The sequence below is a fragment of the Coregonus lavaretus genome (assembly GCF_964263955.1).
Source record: "Coregonus lavaretus genome assembly, contig: HAP1_SCAFFOLD_959, whole genome shotgun sequence".
In the NCBI taxonomy this organism is placed as follows: Eukaryota; Metazoa; Chordata; class Actinopteri; order Salmoniformes; family Salmonidae; genus Coregonus; species Coregonus lavaretus.
Genome location: NW_028165457.1, coordinates 30,389 through 53,876, shown reverse-complemented (window position 1 = coordinate 53,876; position 23,488 = coordinate 30,389). Strand labels below are relative to the sequence as shown.

The following is a 23,488-nucleotide window of genomic DNA, read 5'->3' as shown; positions in this document are numbered from 1 at the left end:
ACCTACTCCAACTATACTGGCCATCTGGACCACACACTATGACTACTAACCTACTACAACTATACTGGCCATCTAGACCACACGCTATGACTACTAACCTACTCCAACTATACTGGCCATCTAGACCACACACTATGACTACTAACCTACTCCAACTATACTGGCCATCTGGACCACACTATGACTACTAACCTACTCCAACTATACTGGCCATCTGGACCACACTATGACTACTAACCTACTCCAACTATACTGGCCATCTGGACCACACACTATGACTACTAACCTACTCCAACTATACTGGCCATCTAGACCACACACTATGACTACTAACCTACTCCAACTATACTGGCCATCTGGACCACACACTATGACTACTAACCTACTACAATTTAACGTACTAAATTCACAGGGTTTAGTAATGAATGAATGACACCAGGAACCAGGGTTGAGAAAACTACAACATCACGTTTTAATAAAAAGCTCTTTCATAACTGCATTCATAGAAGTTCACATTTAAAAACAGTATTAGATAAAAAATAAAATAATTAAAAAAACATATCAACTTGACTCAAGCTGGTGCAGAAACAACATCTATTTCATAGTAAGAACTTTCACATCTATATTTAAAACCATTAAACACATCAGTATTGTAAGAGTACACATTAGCAGAACTTCATCCTTAACACTGTTTACAAGTACAGCCTCTATAGCAACAGAATCCCCAATGATAATAAGCCATTTAGCAGACAACTACAATTGCATCATAGCCACTAAACACATCAGTACACTAACACTAGTACTGTAGCTCTACTCCTGTTGTTCTTAATACTGTATATGACATTTAGGTACAGCCCAAAGCAATAAACCCTGAATGTTAGGGAGTGACAAAAAGCTCAAAGGTCACATCTACTACTACTTTTGAGAGCTAAATATGGAATAGGGTGCCATTTGGCTATGTATGTTCCATAGAGTTGGATAGAGGGTGCATTTGGCGCAAAGATAGAGGGTGGGCTCTATTTCTAACTCAATGGGTTGCATAGAGATAGTTAGAGAACACAACATTGTATCTGTCCCAATATGGCGTCTTTGAGAGCATGGGCGGCGCCATTGAGGCCATCTCCATTTCGAAGTAGTTAATTTTCTTTTTCTACTACTTCTATGAGTTGGTAAACAAACTGAAAGGGTGCATACTGCCACCTGGAGTGTGTTGTTTGAACAGGTATAAAGACAGGGTTGGCGATTTACAGCTACCTGCAGTTATGGAGTGTTTCCTCACAAGTATAATTATTTGGCTGATCCCTCCTGATGACCTGGATGGAATCATGTGATCCTTCCTTAACCCATAGAAAGTAACACCCAGTTGACTACTTAAAAATTGTGAAAGTCCTGAATGGCGCTGGCCATGCTAAAACGGGCTTTTGGGCACTAGAGTCCTCCATCTATCTCTATGATGGGCTGTCGTCGCCTGTAAGCTGTGCAGAGGGGTCCTTCAGTTGAGCGATATGGCTGCCCTCTCTAGTGCCTGAAACAGTGGTGGAGGCCTTGACGGTTTTCTTCTGGCGTCTGAGTGAGAGAGTGTGCTGCTTCAGCAGAAAATGCTTATCTGAGGTGCACTGAGGGAGTGAAACAGAGAAAGAGAGCGAGAGAGAGAATTAATGTTTTATGCCTTCAGATGTATTGCATTACTTGAACTTACTATGAAGACACAAACCACCATCATGTCCTTCAGTCTCTCCATGCATTTACCAGCTGAGTTAGGGTTAACTAATACTGTTATCAGTAGGTAACCTACCATCACCAGCTGGGTTAGGGTTAAATAATACTGTTATCAGTAGGTAACCTACCATCACCAGCTGGGTTAAGGTTAACTAATACTGTTATCAGTAGGTAACCTACCATCACCAGCTGGGTTAGGGTTAACTAATACTGTTATCAGTAGGTAACCTACCATCACCAGCTGGGTTAAGGTTAACTAATACTGTTATCAGTAGGTAACCTACCATCACCAGCTGGGTTAGGGTTAACTAATACTGTTATCAGTAGGTAACCTACCATCACCAGCATGTCCTTCAGTCTCTCAACGGCTTTTCCATTGGCTCTCCTCCGCGACTCTAAGGAGGTCAGGACAACACTGGGGAAAAGGGTAACATGATATACGATCTGTAACATTTACATCCATGGCAACAGGAACGTGCTATGTTCTACTTATTATATTTCTATGATCTGTAAGAAACATAATCTATGAGAGGAGTCAGGTTCTATATCACCTACTGCACATCTGAGCCAGTAGCATTGGGTGGCAGGCTGGTGTGTGTGTGTATATGTGTGTGTGTGTGTGTGCATGTGTGTGTATGTGTGTGTACGTGTGTTTATGTGTATGTGTGTGTGTATGATCTATATCACCTACATCTGAGCCAGTATCAGAGGCAGAATGAAGGCCTCTGAGGACAGGTATCTCAGGGTGGACTGGGCCAGTCCTGGCAGACTGTCCACACACACATCTGTTACATTAAACACTGTAGCGCTGCCCACGAACGGACCACAGCTGGAGGAGGGGGGAAACCTGGGGGGGGTGTAAAGAAGAGAAGGGGCAAATAGAGAAGAGAACAAGTACAGTGCTTTGTGGATAGGCAGAAACCTTGAGAGGAATCAGACTCAAGGAACCAGAGGAGCAATTATGATCTGTTTCTATTTCTTCATAATTACTGTTGGAGGGTGATTCTAGTAGAGAGAAACAGGAGTGAAAGAGGAGAGGAGAGAGTAGTGAGGTCTTACTGTTGGAGGTTACTTCCAAGGGTGATGGCTGCCATGATGAGACCCAGTAGTAACATGAAGTGGAACAGAACTGAAGAACTGGAGGCACGGAACATTCTCTGGGCCGGAACACAGCACTGGAGTACTGTCAACTGGGAGGGGGAGGGGGAGGAGGGGGGGGGGGTGTAGGGGGGAGGGGGAGGAGGAGGAGGGGGAGGGGGAGGGTGGAGGGGGAGGGGGGGGGAGGGGGGGGGAGGGGGAGAGAGAGAGAGAGCAAGGCAGAAGGGAGAAATGAAACAGTGAGAGATGATAGGCAGTAATATGTTGAGAGAAAGACTTATGTTAACAACAACAACACTCACCTTCTTAATGTAAAAGATGGCCACCAGTTTGACAATCCCTATGTATGGCAGCAGGGGACAATAGAACAGTCCTACCCAGGTGACCGTCTGACTGTACACCAGGTCTAGAACATTGAACGGGATCAGGAAACGCTGTTTCCCCGACAACCGCGCCAACCAAGACGATGGGTACCTTTCCACCAACCACCTGTGAGGAGGGATGGAGGGACAACAAGATGAAGGATACTGTTAGAAAACATCCAAAACACATATCCTTTCTTCCTCCCTTGTTGTAGCAACCCAACACCTGGCAACCCAACACCTGGCAACCTTGTCAAGAAGTTTGGATCTCTTGACGTGACAGCTAAGTTGTTGAGTTGACAGTTGCTGGACCCGGCTTCAAGTCCCAGTCGGGGCAACCCACAAAATTCACTACAGTATGAACTGATCTGAGATGATTGGACAGGTGAAAGCGAGGGTTCCACAAGCCTACAAGTGCTCTGTTCCATTGGGCCAAATAAGTTGTCATCAGAAATATTCCTTCAGAAAGCAGAACATAAACTTACTTTCTAGGATAGGCGATGAAGAAGGTGTTGCAGAAACAGGCCAGGAAATCATACACAGAGAGCTTGTACATCTCTTTACCAAACTGATTCTCCCAACACTGAGGACACACAGAGTATTAAGTCCATTTACTGTATATGAAGTCCATTTACTGTATATGAAGTCCATATGTCAATATGATCTGTAGTTGTCAACAATGGTTAGTCGTTATGACTCACTTCCTGTTCTCTGTTTCTGAAGAGGAAGAAGAGATACATCCCCAGACTGGCCAACTTCAGGAAGATACTCCTGGGAGCAGGAAGAGGAAGAGGAGGAGGAGGAAGTTGAAGAATTAAGATGATGAAGAGAGAACTTCAGTGATTATCAATATTTATGTATTGATGGTGATGATGATGATGATGATGATATTGGTGTACCAATAAAGATGGGACATTTCTGCTCCTACCTGACGATGGTAGCATTGACCTGGGTGGTAAGGGAGTAATCCTCGAAGGAAGCGATATGGCGGAAGACGTGAGGCAGGAAGAAGTTGACTAGGGTGATGACGATGGGAGGAAGGTAATGGAGAAGCACCGTGATGATCAAATAGTCTACACTCTGAGAGAGGGGGAGCAGGAATGAGAAAGAGAGGGGGGGAGAGAGACGGGGAGGGGAGGGAGGGAGATGGGGAGAGAGACGGGGAGGGGGAGGGAAGTTGAGCAGGAGGGAGGGAGAGGGGGAGAGAGATGGGGAGGGGGAGGGAGGGAGATGGGGAGAGAGACGGGGAGGGGGAAGGAGGTCAAGCGGGAGGGGGAGGGAGGTTGAGCGGGTGAGAAGGAAAAAGGATGCCAAAATAATGAACATGATAAATTGACTAACTAACTAAATCAATAACTGACTAAATCAATAACTGACTAAATCAATAACTGACTAAATCAATAACTAACTAATACATGCACACGCACACACACATACAGTTCTCACCCTCTCAGCCTGTGAGGCCATGGTGGCATAGTAGATGAGACAGAAGGCTCCGCCCAGTAGAACCAGGACCAGGAAGTGAAGCAGCCCTCGCAGGAAGTAGAGACGTGCCCACTGACCCAACGTCCTCCTGGCCTCGCGCTGCTGGAACCTTTCCTCTTCTAGGTCCAACTTGGGAGGGAGGGGAGAGGGAGAGAGGGAGGGAGAGGGAGGGGGAGGGGGAGAGAGAGAGAGAGGGGGAGGGGAGGGGGGGAGATGGGAGAGGGAGGGGGGAGGGGGGAGAGGGGAGAGGAAGGGGGAGAGGGGAGAGGGGAGAGGGAGGGAGAGGGATAGAGGGAGGGAGGGAGAGGGAGAGGGAGAGGGAGAGGGAGAGGGAGAGGGAGAGGGAGAGGGAGAGGGAGAGGGAGAGGGAGAGGGAGAGGGAGAGGGAGGGACACAAAGAGAAAGGAATTGAACAGAAAGGTGAACGAGTGTCAAATATAAAGGTAAAGAAGGAGAGAGAATGAAGAGGAAGAACCTTTGTTGGTGTTGGAAGTTAAAGAGTTGCCAGTCCACAGAGATAGAGGAACGGCTGCAGAACAATCATAATGGAGAGACAGAGAGAGAGAGAGAGACAGAGAGAGAGAGAGAGAGACAGAGTCAGAGACAGAGACAGAGACAGAGACAGAGACAGAGACAGAGACAGAGAAAGCGAGATAGAGAGAGAGACAGAGACAGAGACAGAGACAGAGAGAGAGAGAGAGAGACAGAGACAGAGACAGAGACAGAGACAGAGACAGAGACAGAGACAGAGACAGAGACAGAGACAGAGACAGAGAGACAGAGACAGAGACAGAGACAGAGACAGAGACAGAGACAGAGACAGAGACAGAGAGACAGAGACAGAGACAGAGACAGAGACAGAGACAGAGACAGAGACAGAGACAGAGACAGAGACAGAGAGAGAGAAAGCGAGATAGAGAGAGAGAGAGAGAGAGAGAGACAGACAGACAGACAGACAGACAGACAGACAGACAGACAAAGAGAGATGTGAGGATAACGTTTGTTGAAAGTGTCAGACTACCACCCCTAACCTTCAGTTCGTTCCTGATGAAGCTGAGTTTGAGGGCAGCGGCCTCGGGGTCCTGGATACAGAAGTCCCACCCACAGAACACCTTATAGCTCATTTGGATGTTATAGCCATTGCCTAGCAACCATGTGTGCTTGTAGCCTACAACCGTCCTGTTTAAAAGAGGTGATGAAAATTGTAAATAAGCAGATATTTCAACTTTGGCCAGTAGCTGTCGCTAAAAAGCCACTATTGTGTCCTCCTTGTGGACACATCTTTAACAGTGTATCCTTGGGTGTGTCCCAATAATTTCGCCTTCCTCCTGAAGTGTGCACTTGTTCACTACTCCCTACAAATGTAAAATCATTGAATTGCTGTAGGCATGCGCTAAAGGGACAGCGTGTGTGTCTATTTACATTACATTTTAGTCATTTAGCAGACACTCTTATCCAGAGCGACTTACAGTTAGTGAGTGCATACATTTTTCATACTGTCCCCCCGTGGGAATCAAACCCACAACCGTGGCGTTACAAACGCCATGCTCTACCAACTGAGCTACACGGGGCCATGTATGTGAGTGTGTGTGTCCTCACAAGGATAGTAAAACAAGGAAAATCGGTACATTTTGCCGGTCCCCACAAGGAAAAAAGCTATTTTAGGCTTAGGGGTTAGGTTTAGGGTTAGGGGTTTATGGTTAAGGTTAAGGTTAGGTTAAGGATTTGGTTAGGAGTTTGGGGTTAGGGAAAATAGGATTTTGAATGGGAATCAATTGTTTGTTCCCCACAAGGATAGTAAAACAATGTGTGTGTGTGTGTGTGTGTGTGTGTGTGTGTGTGTCTGACCTGCGGACCACCATGACCAGACTGAGGATGAGGACGGTGAGGGTTCCGAGGAGGAAGAGGAGGGGCGTGTTCAGACACAGCAGGTCCAGAGAACCACGTGCATAGAACCCATAGAACACTGGAGAACGTTCTAGAAAACCCTGGAGGTGGGAGGGAAGGAAGGAAGGAAGGAAGGAAGGAAGGAAGGAAGGAAGGAAGGAAGGAAGGAAGGAAGGAAGGAAGGAAGGAAGGAAGGAAGGAAGGAAGGAAGGAAGGAAGGAAGGAAGGAAGGAAGGAAGGAAGGAGAGGAGGGAGAGGAGAGAGGAAGGGAGGGAGGGAGAGGAGAGAGGGAGAAGGAGAGTTCAATCACATACACTGTACACAAATACACACATGTACACACACACACACACACACAGACACACACTCACCGAGCCAAGGAAGATGTCCAAAACCGAGTCATTGCCCTCAAACCTCAGTAGTCCTGCAACCACATCACAGAGCTACTGTCAACTAACTATATTACATTTTGCCACAACAATGCATACATCCGGCACATGACAGGAATGTATTCCCCACACACCTCTGTCACCATCGCTGTCATAGACTGCTGTTGGTGTGAGTATGGTCCCTCCTATGACCAGACACTGGAGCAGGTTCAGGTAAACCAGATATCTCAGGAACACAAAATAAGCCTTCACACCTACACCAAATCTACCTGGAGGGGGAGGAGAGAGAGACAGGTGGTGGTGGTGGTGATGCAGGGCCACGTTCAGTTGCCAAATGCTGTCCAACGTTGCATGTTAGTTCTACGTAACATATTTCTGTCTGAACGTGCCTCAGTGTGTGCATGCCTTAAAGTAACTTTCTAGTGTTTCCACATTTCTATGAAATATGACCTATAATTACTTACAATATGAGTGAAGTAGTTTTCCTTCCCAAACATGGTAATTAAGTGTGTTAAAAAGCAGATTTTCTGTGTTGGAATGGTGTGGGCGTACCCGAACAACAGAATGGTGTGGTAATAAAAATATTCATGCAAGTAGACCACTGATTGGCCAGCTCATCCACCTCTAGACCGCTGATTGGCCAGCTCATCATCCTCAGGGAGATAACATCATGTTTTATGAGGAAATAGCAAGCATTTCTGAAATGGTCTGTTTAATATAGAAGTTTGAGGTGGTTTCTTTTCTCTAATTTATGCTTTGGTCACAAATACGAGTATAGTCTAGTCAACAATTTTTTTTGGATATGAGTTAACAGAATATTAACTTTTAAAAGTGAGATTTTCACTGGATCCGCCCATGTTTAAAAATATGGTGTTTAACAGACTCCCTCTCTCCCTCTCTCTAACTCTTCACACACACACACCCTCCCACACACACACTCTGTTTTCTCTCACCTTCAATGGTGTGGAGGATGCTGCTCCATGGTAAAAGCCTTGACATGGCCTCGCCCACCTGCTCCCAGAGCCTCTTCCTGTTTATGCTCTGGTTCCGCTTCCATGACTCCCATCGGCCAATAGTACGCGTCTGCAGGTGCCTCAGGTCCCTGATTGACAGATGACACATCTCTTTACCAGCAAGTATTTAAAAAAATCTTATATCTTGTATCATTTTACAGCTGCGTCACACATCCATATCCACACACACCCGACTCTCTCACTCTACCTGCTACGATAAGATAAACACTGAAACAGAGAATGGTAAAGCAACTTGCAACACTGCCTCCATGACCCTTGTCTTATTCTAGAAACAGTTTGGTGAATATTTGCATGTGTGTGCGACACCTGTGTGTGTTTGTGTGTGTGTGTGTGTGAGTGTGTGTGTGTACGTTCATGTGATCTCTCCACACAACCTCTCTATCACTCACCTTGCCTCTCTCTTCCCCTGCATACAGACCGGCAGGCTCCTGATTGGCTGGGTAGGGGCCCTGTCCCTGGCTCCTCCTGCCTGGCCAGGGTGCATCTCTACTGGGTGCGATGTCTCCGTGGTCCCCCTGTCCTGGTGGTGGTGGGTCCGTCGGGCCAGAGAGCTGGGGAGCTGGTCAAAGATCTCAGTCTGGTAGTAGACACGCGACTCCTCTGTCACAGTGGAGCTACAGCTCTCCTCTATTGGGGGGGATGGAGAGAGGGATGGATAGAGTGAGATAAAATGAGCAGGGAGGAGAGAGACTCATCTATGGAAGGATGGAGCTACAGCTCTCGTCCATGGAGGGGATGAAGAGGGGGATAGATAGAGTGAGAAGGGAGGAGAGCATCTATGAAGGGATGGAGAGAGTGAGAGAAGGGGATGGAGAGGTAGATAGAGAGGGGGATGGAGAGAGTGAGAGAGAGGGTGAAGAGAGGAGAGAGAGAGGGATGGAGAGATAGAGAGAGAGGGTGAAGAGAGGAGAGGAGAGAGAGAAGGATGGAGAGATAGAGAGAGAGGGTGAAGAGAGGAGAGCGAGAGGGATGGAGAGATAGAGAGAGAGGGTGAAGAGAGGAGAGAGAGAGGGATGGAGAGATAGAGAGAGAGGGTGAAGAGAGGAGAGAGAGAGGGATGGAGAGATAGAGAGAGAGGGTGAAGAGAGGAGAGAGAGAGGGTGGAGAGATAGAGAGAGAGGGTGAAGAGAGGAGAGAGAGAGGGATGGAGAGATAGAGAGAGAGGGTGAAGAGAGGAGAGAGAGAGGGATGGAGAGATAGAGAGAGAGGGTGAAGAGAGGAGAGAGAGAGGGTGGAGAGATAGAGAGAGAGGGTGAAGAGAGGAGAGAGAGAGGGTGGAGAGATAGAGAGAGAGGGTGAAGAGAGGAGAGAGAGAGGGATGGAGAGAGGCGAGAGAGAGGGATGGAGAGATAGAGAGAGAGGGTGAAGAGAGGAGAGAGAGAGGGATGGAGAGATAGAGAGAGAGGGTGGAGAGATAGAGAGAGAGGGTGAAGAGAGGAGAGAGAGAGGGATGGAGAGATAGAGAGAGAGGGTGGAGAGATAGAGAGAGAGGGTGGAGAGATAGAGAGAGAGGGTGAAGAGAGGAGAGAGAGAGGGATGGAGAGATAGAGAGAGAGGGTGAAGAGAGGAGAGAGAGAGGGTGGAGAGATAGAGAGAGAGGGTGAAGAGAGATAGAGAGAGAGGGATGGAGAGATAGAGAGAGAGGGTGAAGAGAGGAGAGAGAGAGGGATGGAGAGATAGAGAGAGAGGGTGAAGAGAGGAGAGAGAGAGGGATGGAGAGATAGAGAGAGAGGGTGAAGAGAGGAGAGAGAGAGGGTGGAGAGATAGAGAGAGAGGGTGAAGAGAGGAGAGAGAGAGGGTGGAGAGATAGCGAGAGAGGGTGAAGAGAGGAGAGAGAGAGGGTGAAGAGAGGAGAGAGAGAGGGATGGAGAGATAGAGAGAGAGGGTGAAGAGAGGAGAGAGAGAGGGTGGAGAGATAGCGAGAGAGGGTGAAGAGAGGAGAGAGAGGGATGGAGAGATAGAGAGAGAGGGTGAAGAGAGGAGAGAGAGAGGGTGGAGAGAGAGAGGGTGAAGAGAGGAGAGAGAGAGGGATGGAGAGATAGAGAGAGAGGGTGAAGAGAGGAGAGAGAGAGGGATGGAGAGATAGAGAGAGAGGGTGGAGAGAGGAGAGAGAGAGGGATGGAGAGATAGAGAGAGAGGGTGAAGAGAGGAGAGAGAGAGGGTGGAGAGATAGAGAGAGAGGGTGAAGAGAGGAGAGAGAGAGGGATGGAGAGATAGAGAGAGAGGGTGAAGAGAGGAGAGAGAGAGGGTGGAGATATAGACTAAAGTAACACACACATACACCAAATGTCACATGCCCTAATGGTCGCTGGTTCGAATACCCGAGCTGACAATGTGAAAAGCTGTCGATGTGCCCTTGAGCAAGGCACTGAACCATAATTTTCTCCAGGGGCGCCGTACCACTTATGGCTGACCCTGTAAAACAACACATTACTGCCCCTCTCCGGTGTATCCCACGATCAATCAATGGGAAATATGATTATACTCTTAGGTAAATTATTTATTTTTAGGGCAATCTCTGTAGAAATGGTCCAAATGGAGAAGTTCAAGACCATCATAAGACTTCACAGTAAAGTAGAAAGATGTATTGTAAAATGAATTATTAAAATGGTAGTGTACTGGGAAAGATGGGTTAGCCTGTGGACATCTGAGAGTTGGAATTAAGATTAGAGTGATTGATTGATTGCGATTGGAAAATAAACGATATATATACTGAACAAAAATATAAACGCAACATTCAACAATTTCAAAGATTTGACTGAATTACACTTCATAGAAGGAAATCAGTCATTTGAAATAAATTTGTTGGGCCCTAATCTATGGAGTTCACGACTGGGCAGGGTCGCTTAGGCCCACCCACTTGGGAGCCAGGTCCACCCTCTGGGGAGCCAAGCCCAGCCAATCAGAATGAGTTTTTCGCCACAAAAGGTCTTTATTACAGCCAGAAATACTCCTTAGTTTCATCAGCTATCTGGGTGGCTGGTCTCAGATGATCCTGCAGGTGAAGAAGCCGGATGTGGAGGTCCTGGGCTGGCATGGTTACACGTGGTCTGCGGTTGTTAGGCCGGTTGGATGTACTGCCAAATTCTCTAAAATGACGTTGGATGTGGCTTATGGTAGAGAAATGAACATTAAATTATCTGGCAACAGCTCTGTTGGACATTCCTGCAGTCAGCATGCCAATTGCCCACTCCCTCAAAACTTGAGACATCTGTGGCATTGTGTTGTGTGACAAAACTGCACATTTAGAGTGGCCTTTTATTGTCCCCTGCACAAGGTGCACCTGTGTAATGATCATACTGTTTAATCAGCTTCTTGATATGCCACACCTGTCAGGTAGATGGATTATCTTGGCAAATGAGAAATGCTGACTAACAGGGATGTAAACAAATTTGTGCACAACATTTTAGAGAAATAAGCTTTTTGTGCGTCTGATCTTTTATTTCAGCTCATGAAAAATGGAACGAACACTTTACATGTTTTGTTTATATATTTGTTCAGGATACGTTACAACCTTATTCTAAAATTGATTAAATTGTTTTTTTCCCCTCATCAATTAACACAACACCCCATAATGACAAAGCAAAAACATGTTTTTTGACATTTTTGCAAATCTATTACAAATAAAAAATCACATTTACATAAGTATTCAGACCCTTTACTCACTACTTTTATTATAGCACCTTTGGCAGCGATTACAGCCTCGAGTCTTCTTGGGTATAACGCTACAAGCTTGGCACACCTGTATTTGGGGAGTTTCTCTCATTCCTCTATGATCCTCTCAAGATCTGTCAGGTTGAATGGGGAGCGTTGCTGCAAAGATATTTTCAGGTCTCTCCAGAGATGTTCTGGGCGGCGCACAATTGGTCCAGCGTCGTCCAAGGTAGAGGAGGGTTTGGCCGGCAGGGATGTGGGTTTGTTTCCCACGGGGGGCCAGTATGAAAAAAAAAAACAAACAAAAAAAAACATGTATGCATTCACTAACTGTAAGTCGCTCTGGATAAGAGCGTCTGCTAAATGACTAAAATGTAAATGTAAAATGTAAATGTTCGATCGGGTTCAAGTCCGGGCTCTGGCTTGGCCACTCAAGGACATTCTGAGACTTGTCCCTAAGCCACTCCTGCGTTGTCTTGGCTGTGTGCTTAGGGTCGTTGTCCTGTTGGAAGGTGAACCTTCATCCCAGTCTGAGGTCTTGAGCGCTCTGGAGCAGATTTTCATCAAGGATCTCGCTGTACTTTGCTCCGTTCATCTTCGCCTCGATCCTGACTAGTCTCCCAGTCCCTGCCGCTGAAAAACATGGTCTGAGAGTCCTTTAGGTGCCTTTTGGCAAACTCCAAGCGGGCTGTCAAGTGCCTTTTACTGAAGAGTGGCTTCTGTCTGGCCACTCTACCATAAAGGCCTGGTTGGTGGAGTGCTGCAGCGATGGTTGTCCTTCTGGAAGGTTCTCCCATCGCCACAGAAGAACTCTAGAGCTCTGTCAGCGTGACCATCGGGTTCTTGGTCACCTCCCTGACCAAGGCCCTTCTCCCCTGATTGCTCAGTTTGGCCGGGCGGCCAGCTCTAGGAAGACTGTTGGTGGTTCCAAACTTCTTCCATTTAAGAATGATGGGACCTTCAATGCGGCAGAAATTTTTTGGTACCCTTCCCCAGATCGGTGCCTCGACACAATCCTGCGGACCTCATGGCTGGGTTTTTGCTCTGACATGCACTGTCAACTGTGGGACCTTATATAGACAGGCGTGTGCCTTTCCAAATCATGTCCAATCAATTTAATTTAGCACAAGTGGACTCCAATCAAGTTGTAGAAACATCTCAAGGATTATCAATGGAAACAGGATGCACCTGAGCTCAAGTTCGAGTCTCATAGCAAAGGGTATGAATACTTATGTAAATAAGGTATTTCTGTTTTTTAATCTTTATAAATTTGCAAAATTTCTAAAAACCTGTTTTCACTTTGTCATTATGGGGTATTGTGTGTAAATTGCTGAGAAAAAAATCATAATTAATCCATTTTAGAATAAGGCTGTAACGTTACAAAATGTGGAAAAAGTCAAGGGGTCTGAATACTTTCCGAAGGCACTGTATTTTATAACTATATCTATTGAATTGTAATGTTTTCCACCAAGTCCTCCAACTATGGGAGATGGGGATAGGAAAAAAAGTAATTAATAAATAAATGAAATTATGTGATATTATTTGATAGACTTCAGTTCAATTATATCTGCTAATTTCAGAGCTGATCTAAAAACAACAAAAAGAGGAAGTAGACAAGGTACTCTGTCGCTCTCTCTCTCTCTCTCTCTCTCTCTCTCTCTCTCTCTCTCTCTCTCTCTCTCTCTCTCTCTCTCTCTCTCTCTCTCTCTCTCTCTCTCTCTCTCTCTCAATTAAATTAAATTAAAATTCAATTTAAGGGCATTGTTTGCATGGGAAACATATGTTAACATTGCCAAAGCAAGTGAAGTAGATAATAATCAAAAGTGAAATAAAAAATAAAAATTAACGGTAAACATTACATTCACAAAAGTTCCAAAAGAATGAAGACATTTCAAATGTCATATTATGTGCAAATAGTTAAAGTACAAAAGGGAAAATAAATAGACATACAGTGGGGGAAAAAGTATTTAGTCAGCCACTAATTGTGCAAGTTCTCCCACTTAAAAAGATGAGAGAGGCCTGTAATTTTCATCATAGGTACATGTCAACTATGACAGACAAAATTAGAAAAAAAAAATCCAGAAAATCACATTGTAGGATTTTTAAATTAATTTATTTGCAAATTATGGTGGAAAATAAGTATTTGGTCAATAACAAAAGTTTCTCAATACTTTGTTATATACCCTTTGTTGGCAATGACACAGGTCAAACGTTTTCTGTAAGTCTTCACAAGGTTTTCACACACTGTTGCTGGTATTTTGGCCCATTCCTCCATGCAGATCTCCTCTAGAGCAGTGATGTTTTGGGGCTGTCGCTGGGCAACACAGACTTTCAACTCCCTCCAAAGATTTTCTATGGGGTTGAGATCTGGAGACTGGCTAGGCCACTCCAGGTCCTTGAAATGCTTCTTACGAAGCCACTCCTTCGTTGCCCGGGCGGTGTGTTTGGGATCATTGTCATGCTGAAAGACCCAGCCACGTTTCACCTTCAATGCCCTTGCTGATGGAAGGAGGTTTTCACTCAAAATCTCACGATACATGGCCCCATTCATTCTTTCCTTTACACGGATCAGTCGTCCTGGTCCCTTTGCAGAAAAACAGCCCCAAAGCATGATGTTTCCACCCCCATGCTTCACAGTAGGTATGGTGTTCTTTGGATGCAACTCAGCATTCTTTGTCCTCCAAACACGACGAGTTGAGTTTTTACCAAAAAGTTATATTTTGGTTTCATCTGACCATATGACATTCTCCCAATCCTCTTCTGGATCATCCAAATGCACTCTAGCAAACTTCAGACGGGCCTGGACATGTGCTGGCTTAAGCAGGGGGACACATCTGGCACTGCAGGATTTGAGTCCCTGGCGGCGTAGTGTGTTACTGATGGTAGGCTTTGTTACTTTGGTCCCAGCTCTCTGCAGGTCATTCACTAGGTCCCCCCGTGTGGTTCTGGGATTTTTGCTCACCGTTCTTGTGATCATTTTGACCCCACGGGGTGAGATCTTACGTGGAGCCCCAGATCGAGGGAGATTATCAGTGGTCTTGTATGTCTTCCATTTCCTAATAATTGCTCCCACAGTTGATTTATTCAAACCAAGCTGCTTACCTATTGCAGATTCAGTCTTCCCAGCCTGGTGCAGGTCTACAATTTTGTTTCTGGTGTCCTTTGACAGCTCTTTGGTCTTGGCCATAGTGGAGTTTGGAGTGTGACTGTTTGAGGTTGTGGACAGGTGTCTTTTATACTGATCGTTACCTGTATTAATGGCACCTGTTTGAACTTGTTATCAGTATAAAAGACACCTGTTCAAACAGGTGCCATTAATACAGGTAACGAGTGGAGGACAGAGGAGCCTCTTAAAGAAGAAGTTACAGGTCTGTGAGAGCCAGAAATCTTGCTTGTTTGTAGGTGACCAAATACTTATCTCAATTTGTCTGTCATAGTTGACGTGTACCTATGATGAAAATTACAGGCCTCTCTCATCTTTTTAAGTGGGAGAACTTGCACAATTGGTGGCTGACTAAATACTTTTTTTCCCCACTGTAAATATGGGTTGTATTTACAATGGTGTTTGTTCTTCACTGGTTGCCCTTTTCTTGTGGCAACAGGTCACAAATCTTGCTGCTGTGATGGCACACTGTGGTATTTCACCCAATAGATATGGGAGTTTATGTCTCTCTCTCTCTCTCTCTCTCTCTCTCTCTCTCTGTCTCTCTCTGTCTCTCTCTCTCTCGCTCTCTCTCTCTGTCTCTCTCTGTCTCTCTCTCTCGCTCTCCGTCTCTGTCTCTGTCTCTCTCTCTGTCTCTCTCTCTCTCCCTCTGTCTCTCTCTCTCTCTCTCTCTCTCCCACTGTCTCTCTCTCTCTCTCTCTCTCTCTCTCTCTCTCTCTCTCTCTCTCTCTCTCTCTCTCTCTCTCTCTCTCGCTCTCTCTCTCTCTCTCTCTCAATTCAATTCAATTCAATTTCAATTTAAGGGCTTTATTGGCATGGGAAACGTGTGTTAACATTGCCAAAGCAAGTGAAGTAGATAGTAAACAAAAGTGAAATAAACAATAAATATTAACAGTAAACATTACACTCAGAAGTTTCAAAAGAATAAAGACATTTCAAATGTCATATTATGTATATATACAGTGTTGTAACAATGTGCAAATAGTTAAAGTACAAATGGGAAAATAAATAAACATTAATATGGGTTGTATTTACAATGGTGTTTGTTCTTCACTGGTTGCCCTTTTCTTGTGGCAACAGGTCACAAATCTTGCAGCTGTGATGGCACACGGTGGTTTTTCACCCAGTAGATAAGGGAGTTTATCAAAATTGGGTTTGTTTTCTAATTCTTTGTGGATCGCTGTAATCTGAGGGAAATATGTGTCTCTAATATGGTCATACATTTGGCAGGAGGTTAGGAAGTGCAGCTCAGTTTCCACCTCATTTTGTGGGCAGTGTGCACATAGCCTGTCTTCTCTTGAGAGCCAGGTCTGCCTACGGCGGCCTTTCTCAATAGCAAGGCTATGCTCACTGAGTCTGTACATAGTCAAAGCTTTCCTTAAGTTTGGGTCAGTCACAGTGGTCAGGTATTCTGCCACTGTGTACTCTCTGTTTAGGGCCAAATAGCATTCTAGTTTGCTCTGTTTTTTTGTTTGTTCTTTCCAATGTGTCAAGTAATTCTCTTTTTGTTTTCTCATGATTTGGTTGGGTCTAATTGTGTTGTTGTTGTTGTTGTTGTCCTGGGGCTGTGTGGGTTCTGTTTGTGTTTGTGAACAGAGGCCCAGGACAAGCTTACTTAGGGGACTCTTCTCCAAGTTCATCTCTCTGTAGGTGATGGCTTTGTTATGGAAGGTTTGGGAATCGCTTCCTTTTAAGTGGTTATAGAATTTAATGGCTCTTTTCTGGATTTTGATAATTAGCGGGTATTGGCCTAATTCTGCTCTGCATGCATTATTTGGTGTTTTATGTTGTACACGGAGGATGTTTTTGCAGAATTCTGCATGCAGAGTCTCAATTTGGTGTTTGTCCCATTTTGTGAATTCTTGGTTGGTGAGCGGACCCCAGACCTCAGAACCATAAAGGGCAATGGGTTCTATAACTGATTCAAGTATTTTTAGCCAGATCCTAATTGGTATGTCAAATTGTATGTTCCTTTTGATGGCATAGAAGGCCCTTCTTGCCTTGTCTCTCAGATCGTTCACAGCTTTGTGGAAGTTACCTGTGGCGCTGATGTTTAGGCCGAGGTATGTATAGTTTTTTGTGTGCTCTAGGGCAACGGTGTCTAGATGGAATTTGTATTTGTGGTCCTGGCAACTGGACCTTTTTTGGAACAATATTATTTTTGTCTTACTGAGATTTACTGTCAGGGCCCAGGTCTGACAGAATCTGTGCAGAAGATCTAGGTGCTGCTGTAGGCCCTTAAATTGCATCCTTGTCTCACCCCACGGCCCTGTGGAAAGAAATGTGTGTGTTTTTTGCCAATTTTAACCGCACACTTGTTGTTTGTGTACCTGGATTTTATAATGTCGTATGTTTTTCCCCCAACCCCACTTTCCATCAATTTGTATAGCAGACCCTCATGCCAAATTGAGTCAAAAGCTTTTTTGAAATCAACAAAGCATGAGAAGACTTTGCCTTTGTTTTGGTTTGTTTGTTTGTCAATTAGGGTGTGCAGGGTGAATACGTGGTCTGTCGTACGGTAATTTGGTAAAAAGCCAATTTGACATTTGCTCAGTACATTGTTTTCACTGAGGAAATGAACTAGTCTGCTGTTAATGATAATGCAGAGGTTTTTCCCAAGGTTGCTGTTGATGTATATCCCACGGTAGTTATTGGGGTCAAATTTGTCTCCAATTTTGTGGATTGGGGTGATCAGTCCTTGGATCCAAATATTGGGGAAGATGCCAGAGCTAAGGATGATGTTAAAGAGTTTAAGTATAGCTAATTGAAATTTGTGGTCTGTATATTTTATCATTTCATTGAGGATACCATCAACACCACAGGACTTTTTGGGTTGGAGGGTTTGTATTTTGTCCTGTAGTTCATTCAATGTAATTGGAGAATCCAGTGGGTTCTGGTAGTCTTTAATAGTTGATTCTAAGATTTGCATTTGATCATGTATATTTTTTTGCTGTTTGTTCTCTGTTATAGGGCCAAAAAGATTGGAGAAGTGGATTACCCATACATCTCCTCTCTCTCTCTCTCTCTCTCACTAACACAACCACACACACACACACACACACACACAAACACACACACCTCTGAAAACTGAAAGTTTAAAGCTGCATATTCAGCTGTTGATTATAACAAACAAACCGTTCCACTGTAGTCTGTTTATTATAAATTCAAATTCAAATGACATAAAAGCAAGATATCTTGGCTTGACTGTCACACTATGTATTTTATGAAATCTTCATACAACTGAAATTAAAAAGCTAGATAGTTAGTTCTATCAACTGAGGTGGTGTGTTATAACACATAGAAGATGAAAGAGGCCCACACACACACACACACACACACACACACACACACACACACACACACAGAAACACGTTTACCTGATACGAGCCTCATGAAGCCGACGCTGTTGCATTCTTTGTCCTCCATGTTTCTTCTAGGTCTCTCAGACGCTACTGTGTCCGCTTCCTGATCTTACACACGCATGCTCACACATACACCCACACAAAGTCACTAAACATTGTACACACATTCACTCACAGCTCCCCTCAAACACACATTCACACTCTCCCCACCAATATCAGCCTCGCATCAGCCCCACTCTGTTTCTCTCTCTCTGTTTCTTTCTCTCTCTCTCTCTCTCTCTCTCTCTCTCTCTCTCTCTCTCTCTCCCTCTCTCTCCCCTCTACCTTAGATACATCGTACTCCCCAAAATGTTGAGTTGTCACTTTATGTTTTAGAACTGATCTAAGACCTGTGGCTATACAGAAGTTGCAACTTTTGTCGACAGGCCTCAGGAAATCACATGACAGGAAACAGAGATGGGTGTTGCGTTATTGAGTCTGTTATTGAGAAGGAAGACACACACACACAAATGCACACTTACATACATACACACTTATATACATACACACTGCTAACAGGCCGGCTGGACTAGGTCGAAGAGAAGCGGAATGGAGAGGGTCCAGAGCAGGTAAGTTGGTCAGTGTGTGTGTGTGTGTGTGTTTGTGTGTGGACATGTTTAACTATACTTGTGTGGTTTAGGGTTAAGGTGAGAATTAGTGTTAGAGTTAGGTTTAGGGTTAAGGTTAGGAGCTAGGGTTAGGTTTAGGTTTAGGGTTAGGTTTTGGGTTAAGGTTAGGGTTAGGGTTAGGGTTAGGGTTAGGGTTAAGGTTAGGGTTAGGGTTAGGGTTAGGGTTAGGTTTAGGGAAAATAGGATTTTGAATGGGACTGAATTGTATGTCCCCACATGTTTAGCTGCGCAAGACTGTGTGTGTGTGTGTGTGTGTGTGTGTGTGTGTGTGTGTGTGTGTGTGTGTGTGTGTGTTGATGATGTGCTTTTTTGTATGCTGAATAAATCTGATATTGTTGTTGTGGGGGGAGGCCAGAGGGAGGTGCTGATTTTGGAAGTGATGTTGCTCATTCGATTGTTACATGGAGCATAATCTTGGTTACCTAGAAGTCAAATTCTCTTGCGAAAGTTTAATCATTTCCTCCATGAGAATCTGTCCAAGAGAGATTGCACGGAGCAGGCCTTTTCTGAAACGCTCCTGAAATAGCAGCACCTCATATCAGGCTTGGACAGCCTGAGATGCAAATGCAAGTTGGTGATATTTGGTCGTCTCGGCCACGTACACAGGCTCACAGTACGTGGCCTTCAGATTGCAGGCCTGCCTAAGAGTAGGGCAAAACAACTGGCTTAGTACTGCTCTGTTTCAGCCGTTATGGGTAGCATAGCTGTGTGGGGGAGAAGGTACTGCTCTGTTTCAGCCGTTATGGGCAGCATAGCTGTGTGGAGGATATACTTTTTGTTTCCGTAAGTGTCCTTGAGTCAACGGCCTTTGAAATGTTTGAATCCTTTATGATGTAATGTGATTTGTGGAATCAAATAAAGTATTTAAAATGTGCGTGTGTGGTTGAGTGCAATGAAGACTGATCATAGGCCATAGTAATTCTGAAACTGTTGGTGAGAATCTAGGAGAGGATTCTGCTGAAAAGCTAGCTAGTGTGTGTGTTCACCACCTACTCAAACCACAGATGGAATTATCATGTATAGGCCTACTGACAAAGGAAAGCAGCTTCCTTGTCAGTTGCACAACTGAATGTATTCAACCAAAATGAGTCTTCCACATTTAACCCAACCCCTCTGAATCAGAGAGGTGCAGGGGGCTGCCTTACTCGATGTCCACAGCTCCTGTGGAGCAGTTGTTGGAGGTTAACTGCCTCGCTCAAGGGCAGAAAGGCAGATTTTCCCACCTTGCCGGCTCGGGGATTCAAACCAGCGACCTTTCGGTTACTTGCCCAACGCTCTTAACCACTAGGCTACCTGCCGCCCCTACTGTAGGCTATGGAAACTAAAGCAAACAGTTGGTGCAGCTTGTGGTTGTTTTACCTATCTTGGTTGAATGCACCACTGATTGTAAAACATGCTCTGGATAAGAGCATCTGCAGAAGGACTAAGACGTTAATGTGAGCTTACAGTTACATTTTAGTCATTTAGCAGACGCTCTTATCCATACATCATTTTTTTCTTTTTCATACTGGCCCCCCGTGGGAATCGAACCCACAACCCTGGCATTGCAAACGCCATGCTCTACCAACTGAGCTACATCCCTCTCATGTGGTGCCAAATACAGGCTGTGAAATGCTGGCTGCATGGCTGCAAAATGGTTGCATGGTTGTCCATGCAGTCCGGGTGTAAATAGTGGAGCAGTGAAATCATCTCTAGCATCTAAAAATGTAGCCTGGGTACCAGTCTGTTTGTGTTATCATTCCACTCCTTGCCACTCCTTTAATGCTGTTTTGCATGACAAGGAGTGGCCTGATGACCCAAACAGATCTGGGACCAAGCTAGTAAAAAATGGTCTGTTTAGGTTAAATCAAGGATTTCACATAGGTGGATTCCAAGAGTTACTTTTTTACTTTTTTTGGGGGGGGGGGGGGCAGATCAGCTTTGATATTGCAGATAGATTGTAACTTCCATCAATGTAATTATCTGCATCACTTCCAATCCCCCATATGTTTTTTTTTCTCGCAAATATATAGATATACAGTGGGGAGAACAAGTATTTGATACACTGCCGATTTTGCAGGTTTTCCTACATACAAAGCATGTAGAGGTCTGTAATTTTTATCATATGTACACTTCAACGGTGAGAGACGGAATCTAAAACAAAAATCCAGAAAATCACATTGTATGATTTTTAAGTAATTAATTTGCATTTTATTGCATGACATAAGTATTTGATCACCTACCAACCAGTAAGAATTCCAGCTCTCACAGACCTGTTAGTTTTTCTTTAAGAAGCCCTCCTGTTCTCCACTCATTACCTGTATTAACTGCACCTGTTTGAACTCGTTACCTGTATAAAAGACACCTGTCCACACACTCAATCAAACAGACTCCAACCTCTCCACAATGGACAAGACCAGAGAGCTGTGTAAGGACATCAGGGATAAAATTGTAGACCTGCACAAGGCTGGGATGGGCTACAGGACAATAGGCAAGCAGCTTGGTGAGAAGGCAACAACTGTTGGCGCAATTATTAGAAAATGGAAGAAGTTCAAGATGACGGTCTATCACCCTCGGTCTGGGGCTCCATGCAAGATCTCACCTCGTGGGGCATCAATGATCATGAGGAAGGTGAGGGATCAGCCCAGAACTACACGGCAGGACCTGGTCAATGACCTGAAGAGAGCTGGGACCACAGTCTCAAAGAAAACCATTAGTAACACACTACGCCGTCATGGATTAAAATCCTGCAGCGCATGCAAAGTCCCCCTGCTCAAGCCAGCGCATGTCCAGGCCCGCCTGAAGTTTGCCAATGACCATCTGGATGATCCAGAGGAGGAATGGGAGAAGGTCATGTGGTCTGATGAGACAAAAATAGAGCTTTTTGGTCAAACTCCACTCGCCGTGTTTGGAGGAAGAAGAAGGATGAGTACAACCCCAAGAACACCATCCCAACTGTGAAGCATGGAGGTGGAAACATCATTCTTTTGGGATACTTTTCTGCAAAGGGGACAGGTTGACTGCACCGCATTGAGGGAAGGATGGATGGGGCCATGTATCGCGAGATCTTGGCCAACAACCTCCTTCCCTCAGTAAGAGCATTGAAGATGGGTCGTGGCTGGGTCTTCCAGCATGACAACGACCCGAAACACACAGCCAGGACAACTAAGGAGATCTGGAGAAGGTCTGTACGGAGGAGTGGGCCAAAATCCCTACTGCATTGTGTGCAAACCTGGTCAAGACCTACAGGAAACGTATGATCTCTGTAATTGCAAACAAAGGTTTCTGTACCAAATATTAAGTTCTGCTTTTCTGATGGATCAAATACTTATGTCATGCAATAAAATGCAAATTAATTACTTAAAAATCATACAATGTGATTTTCGGAATATTTGTTTTAGATTCCGTCTCTCACAGTTGAAGTGTACCTATGATAAAACTTACAGACCTCTACATGCTTTGTAAGTAGGAAAACCTGCAAAATCGGCAGTGTATCAAATACTTGTTCTCCCCACTGTATATTGTCAAATAAGTGTGGATCATCATTATTTGGTCCGTAAAGGTTAATGAGCCATATCTGTTTATGTTCCAATAACATATTTAAAATAATCCATCTACCTTGCGTATCTGTTTGGACAATTTGCATATTCGAATCGAAATTACTGTTAATTAATATCATCACCCCTTTTGTGTTTCTTTGCCCATGGGAGGAGTCTATTCCCCCCCCCCATTCCTTTTTCCACGCAACTTCATCTAGAATTGTTGAATGAGTTTCCTGTAAACAATAGATATTATATTCCTTCTCTTTGAGCCATGTAAATATTGTTTTTCTTTTGTTATTATCTGCTAAGCCATTACAATTTTAACTGGCTATACTTATTTCACCATATACCATAATGAGATACATGTTTCAAATCTATTTATCATTATATATGTTTGTAAATTTACCAATAAAAAATACCATAGTAATTGAGTGTCCATATAGCTGTACCATGATATTTGCATTGCTACTAAGTAACCCTCCAATTGTTCTCCACTAATTCCCCCGCTAAAGCCCCTCCCCATCCCAAGTTGAGCTGTCATCCCAGTGATCGGCATACCACCCCCATCCCCCCGGATCCCTAGGCCCCCGAGAGGCCAGGACCCATCCATCGAAAACAGCACACAGTGCCACCCACAAAACAGAAGCAGGTCAACCGCCAAAAGCATTTCCAATGCTCTCACCTCAATATATATATATATAGCTATTTAAAAATATATATCTATTCAAATATCTTGCATATCTTATTTTCCATCATTATCAATTAATATGCGTAATAATGTTGGCAGTTCATGCGTAGGATTTTAACCTATAACCCGGATTGCCATTACATTTTTGACAAGCAATTATTATTTTAGCAAACAATTATTGTGGTTCATCCTATATTCTCCCTAACATCCTTACCCCCTTGCAACAGATGTGGGAAAAACACACACACACACACACACACGCACATACTCTAACACACTCAACCCCTTTCCTCCACAATCAACCATAAGATCAGATGCTCAACGGTTGTTACATCCCAGAGCCCAACTCAAGAAAGAACCTGATTTACGAATGCGTATACAGTTACAGCTGTTTGAGAAAGCATGCAAGATTTAGCAAAAATTGACAACAATGTGAGATTTGATTAATCTATTTAATC

At 44.5% G+C, this 23,488-nt stretch overlaps 2 protein-coding genes across 2 annotated transcripts in view; one reads left to right on the top strand and one right to left on the bottom strand.

The window, feature by feature from the left end:
• Positions 1-445: 445 nt before the first annotated feature.
• tmc8 (transmembrane channel-like 8) lies at positions 446-18,348 on the bottom strand. Its single transcript, XM_084190963.1, has 16 exons — positions 18,169-18,348; positions 8,364-8,601; positions 7,894-8,042; positions 7,075-7,209; positions 6,923-6,975; positions 6,513-6,652; positions 5,686-5,843; positions 4,626-4,783; positions 4,108-4,259; positions 3,881-3,950; positions 3,665-3,762; positions 3,120-3,306; positions 2,779-2,909; positions 2,411-2,566; positions 2,056-2,134; positions 446-1,616 (listed from the first exon to the last, which is right to left on the bottom strand). Exons 1-16 carry the CDS (start codon positions 18,215-18,217, stop codon positions 1,449-1,451), a joined length of 2,121 nt encoding a protein of 706 aa, XP_084047089.1. The 5' UTR covers positions 18,218-18,348; the 3' UTR covers positions 446-1,448.
• Positions 18,349-18,675: 327 nt separating this feature from the next.
• tmc6b (transmembrane channel-like 6b) overlaps positions 18,676-23,488 on the top strand; it is a 31,551-nt gene continuing 26,738 nt past the window's right edge. The window contains exon 1 of the mRNA XM_084190961.1: positions 18,676-18,761. The gene's annotated coding sequence lies outside the window, so the exon portion shown is untranslated. The remainder of the gene's footprint in view (positions 18,762-23,488) is intronic.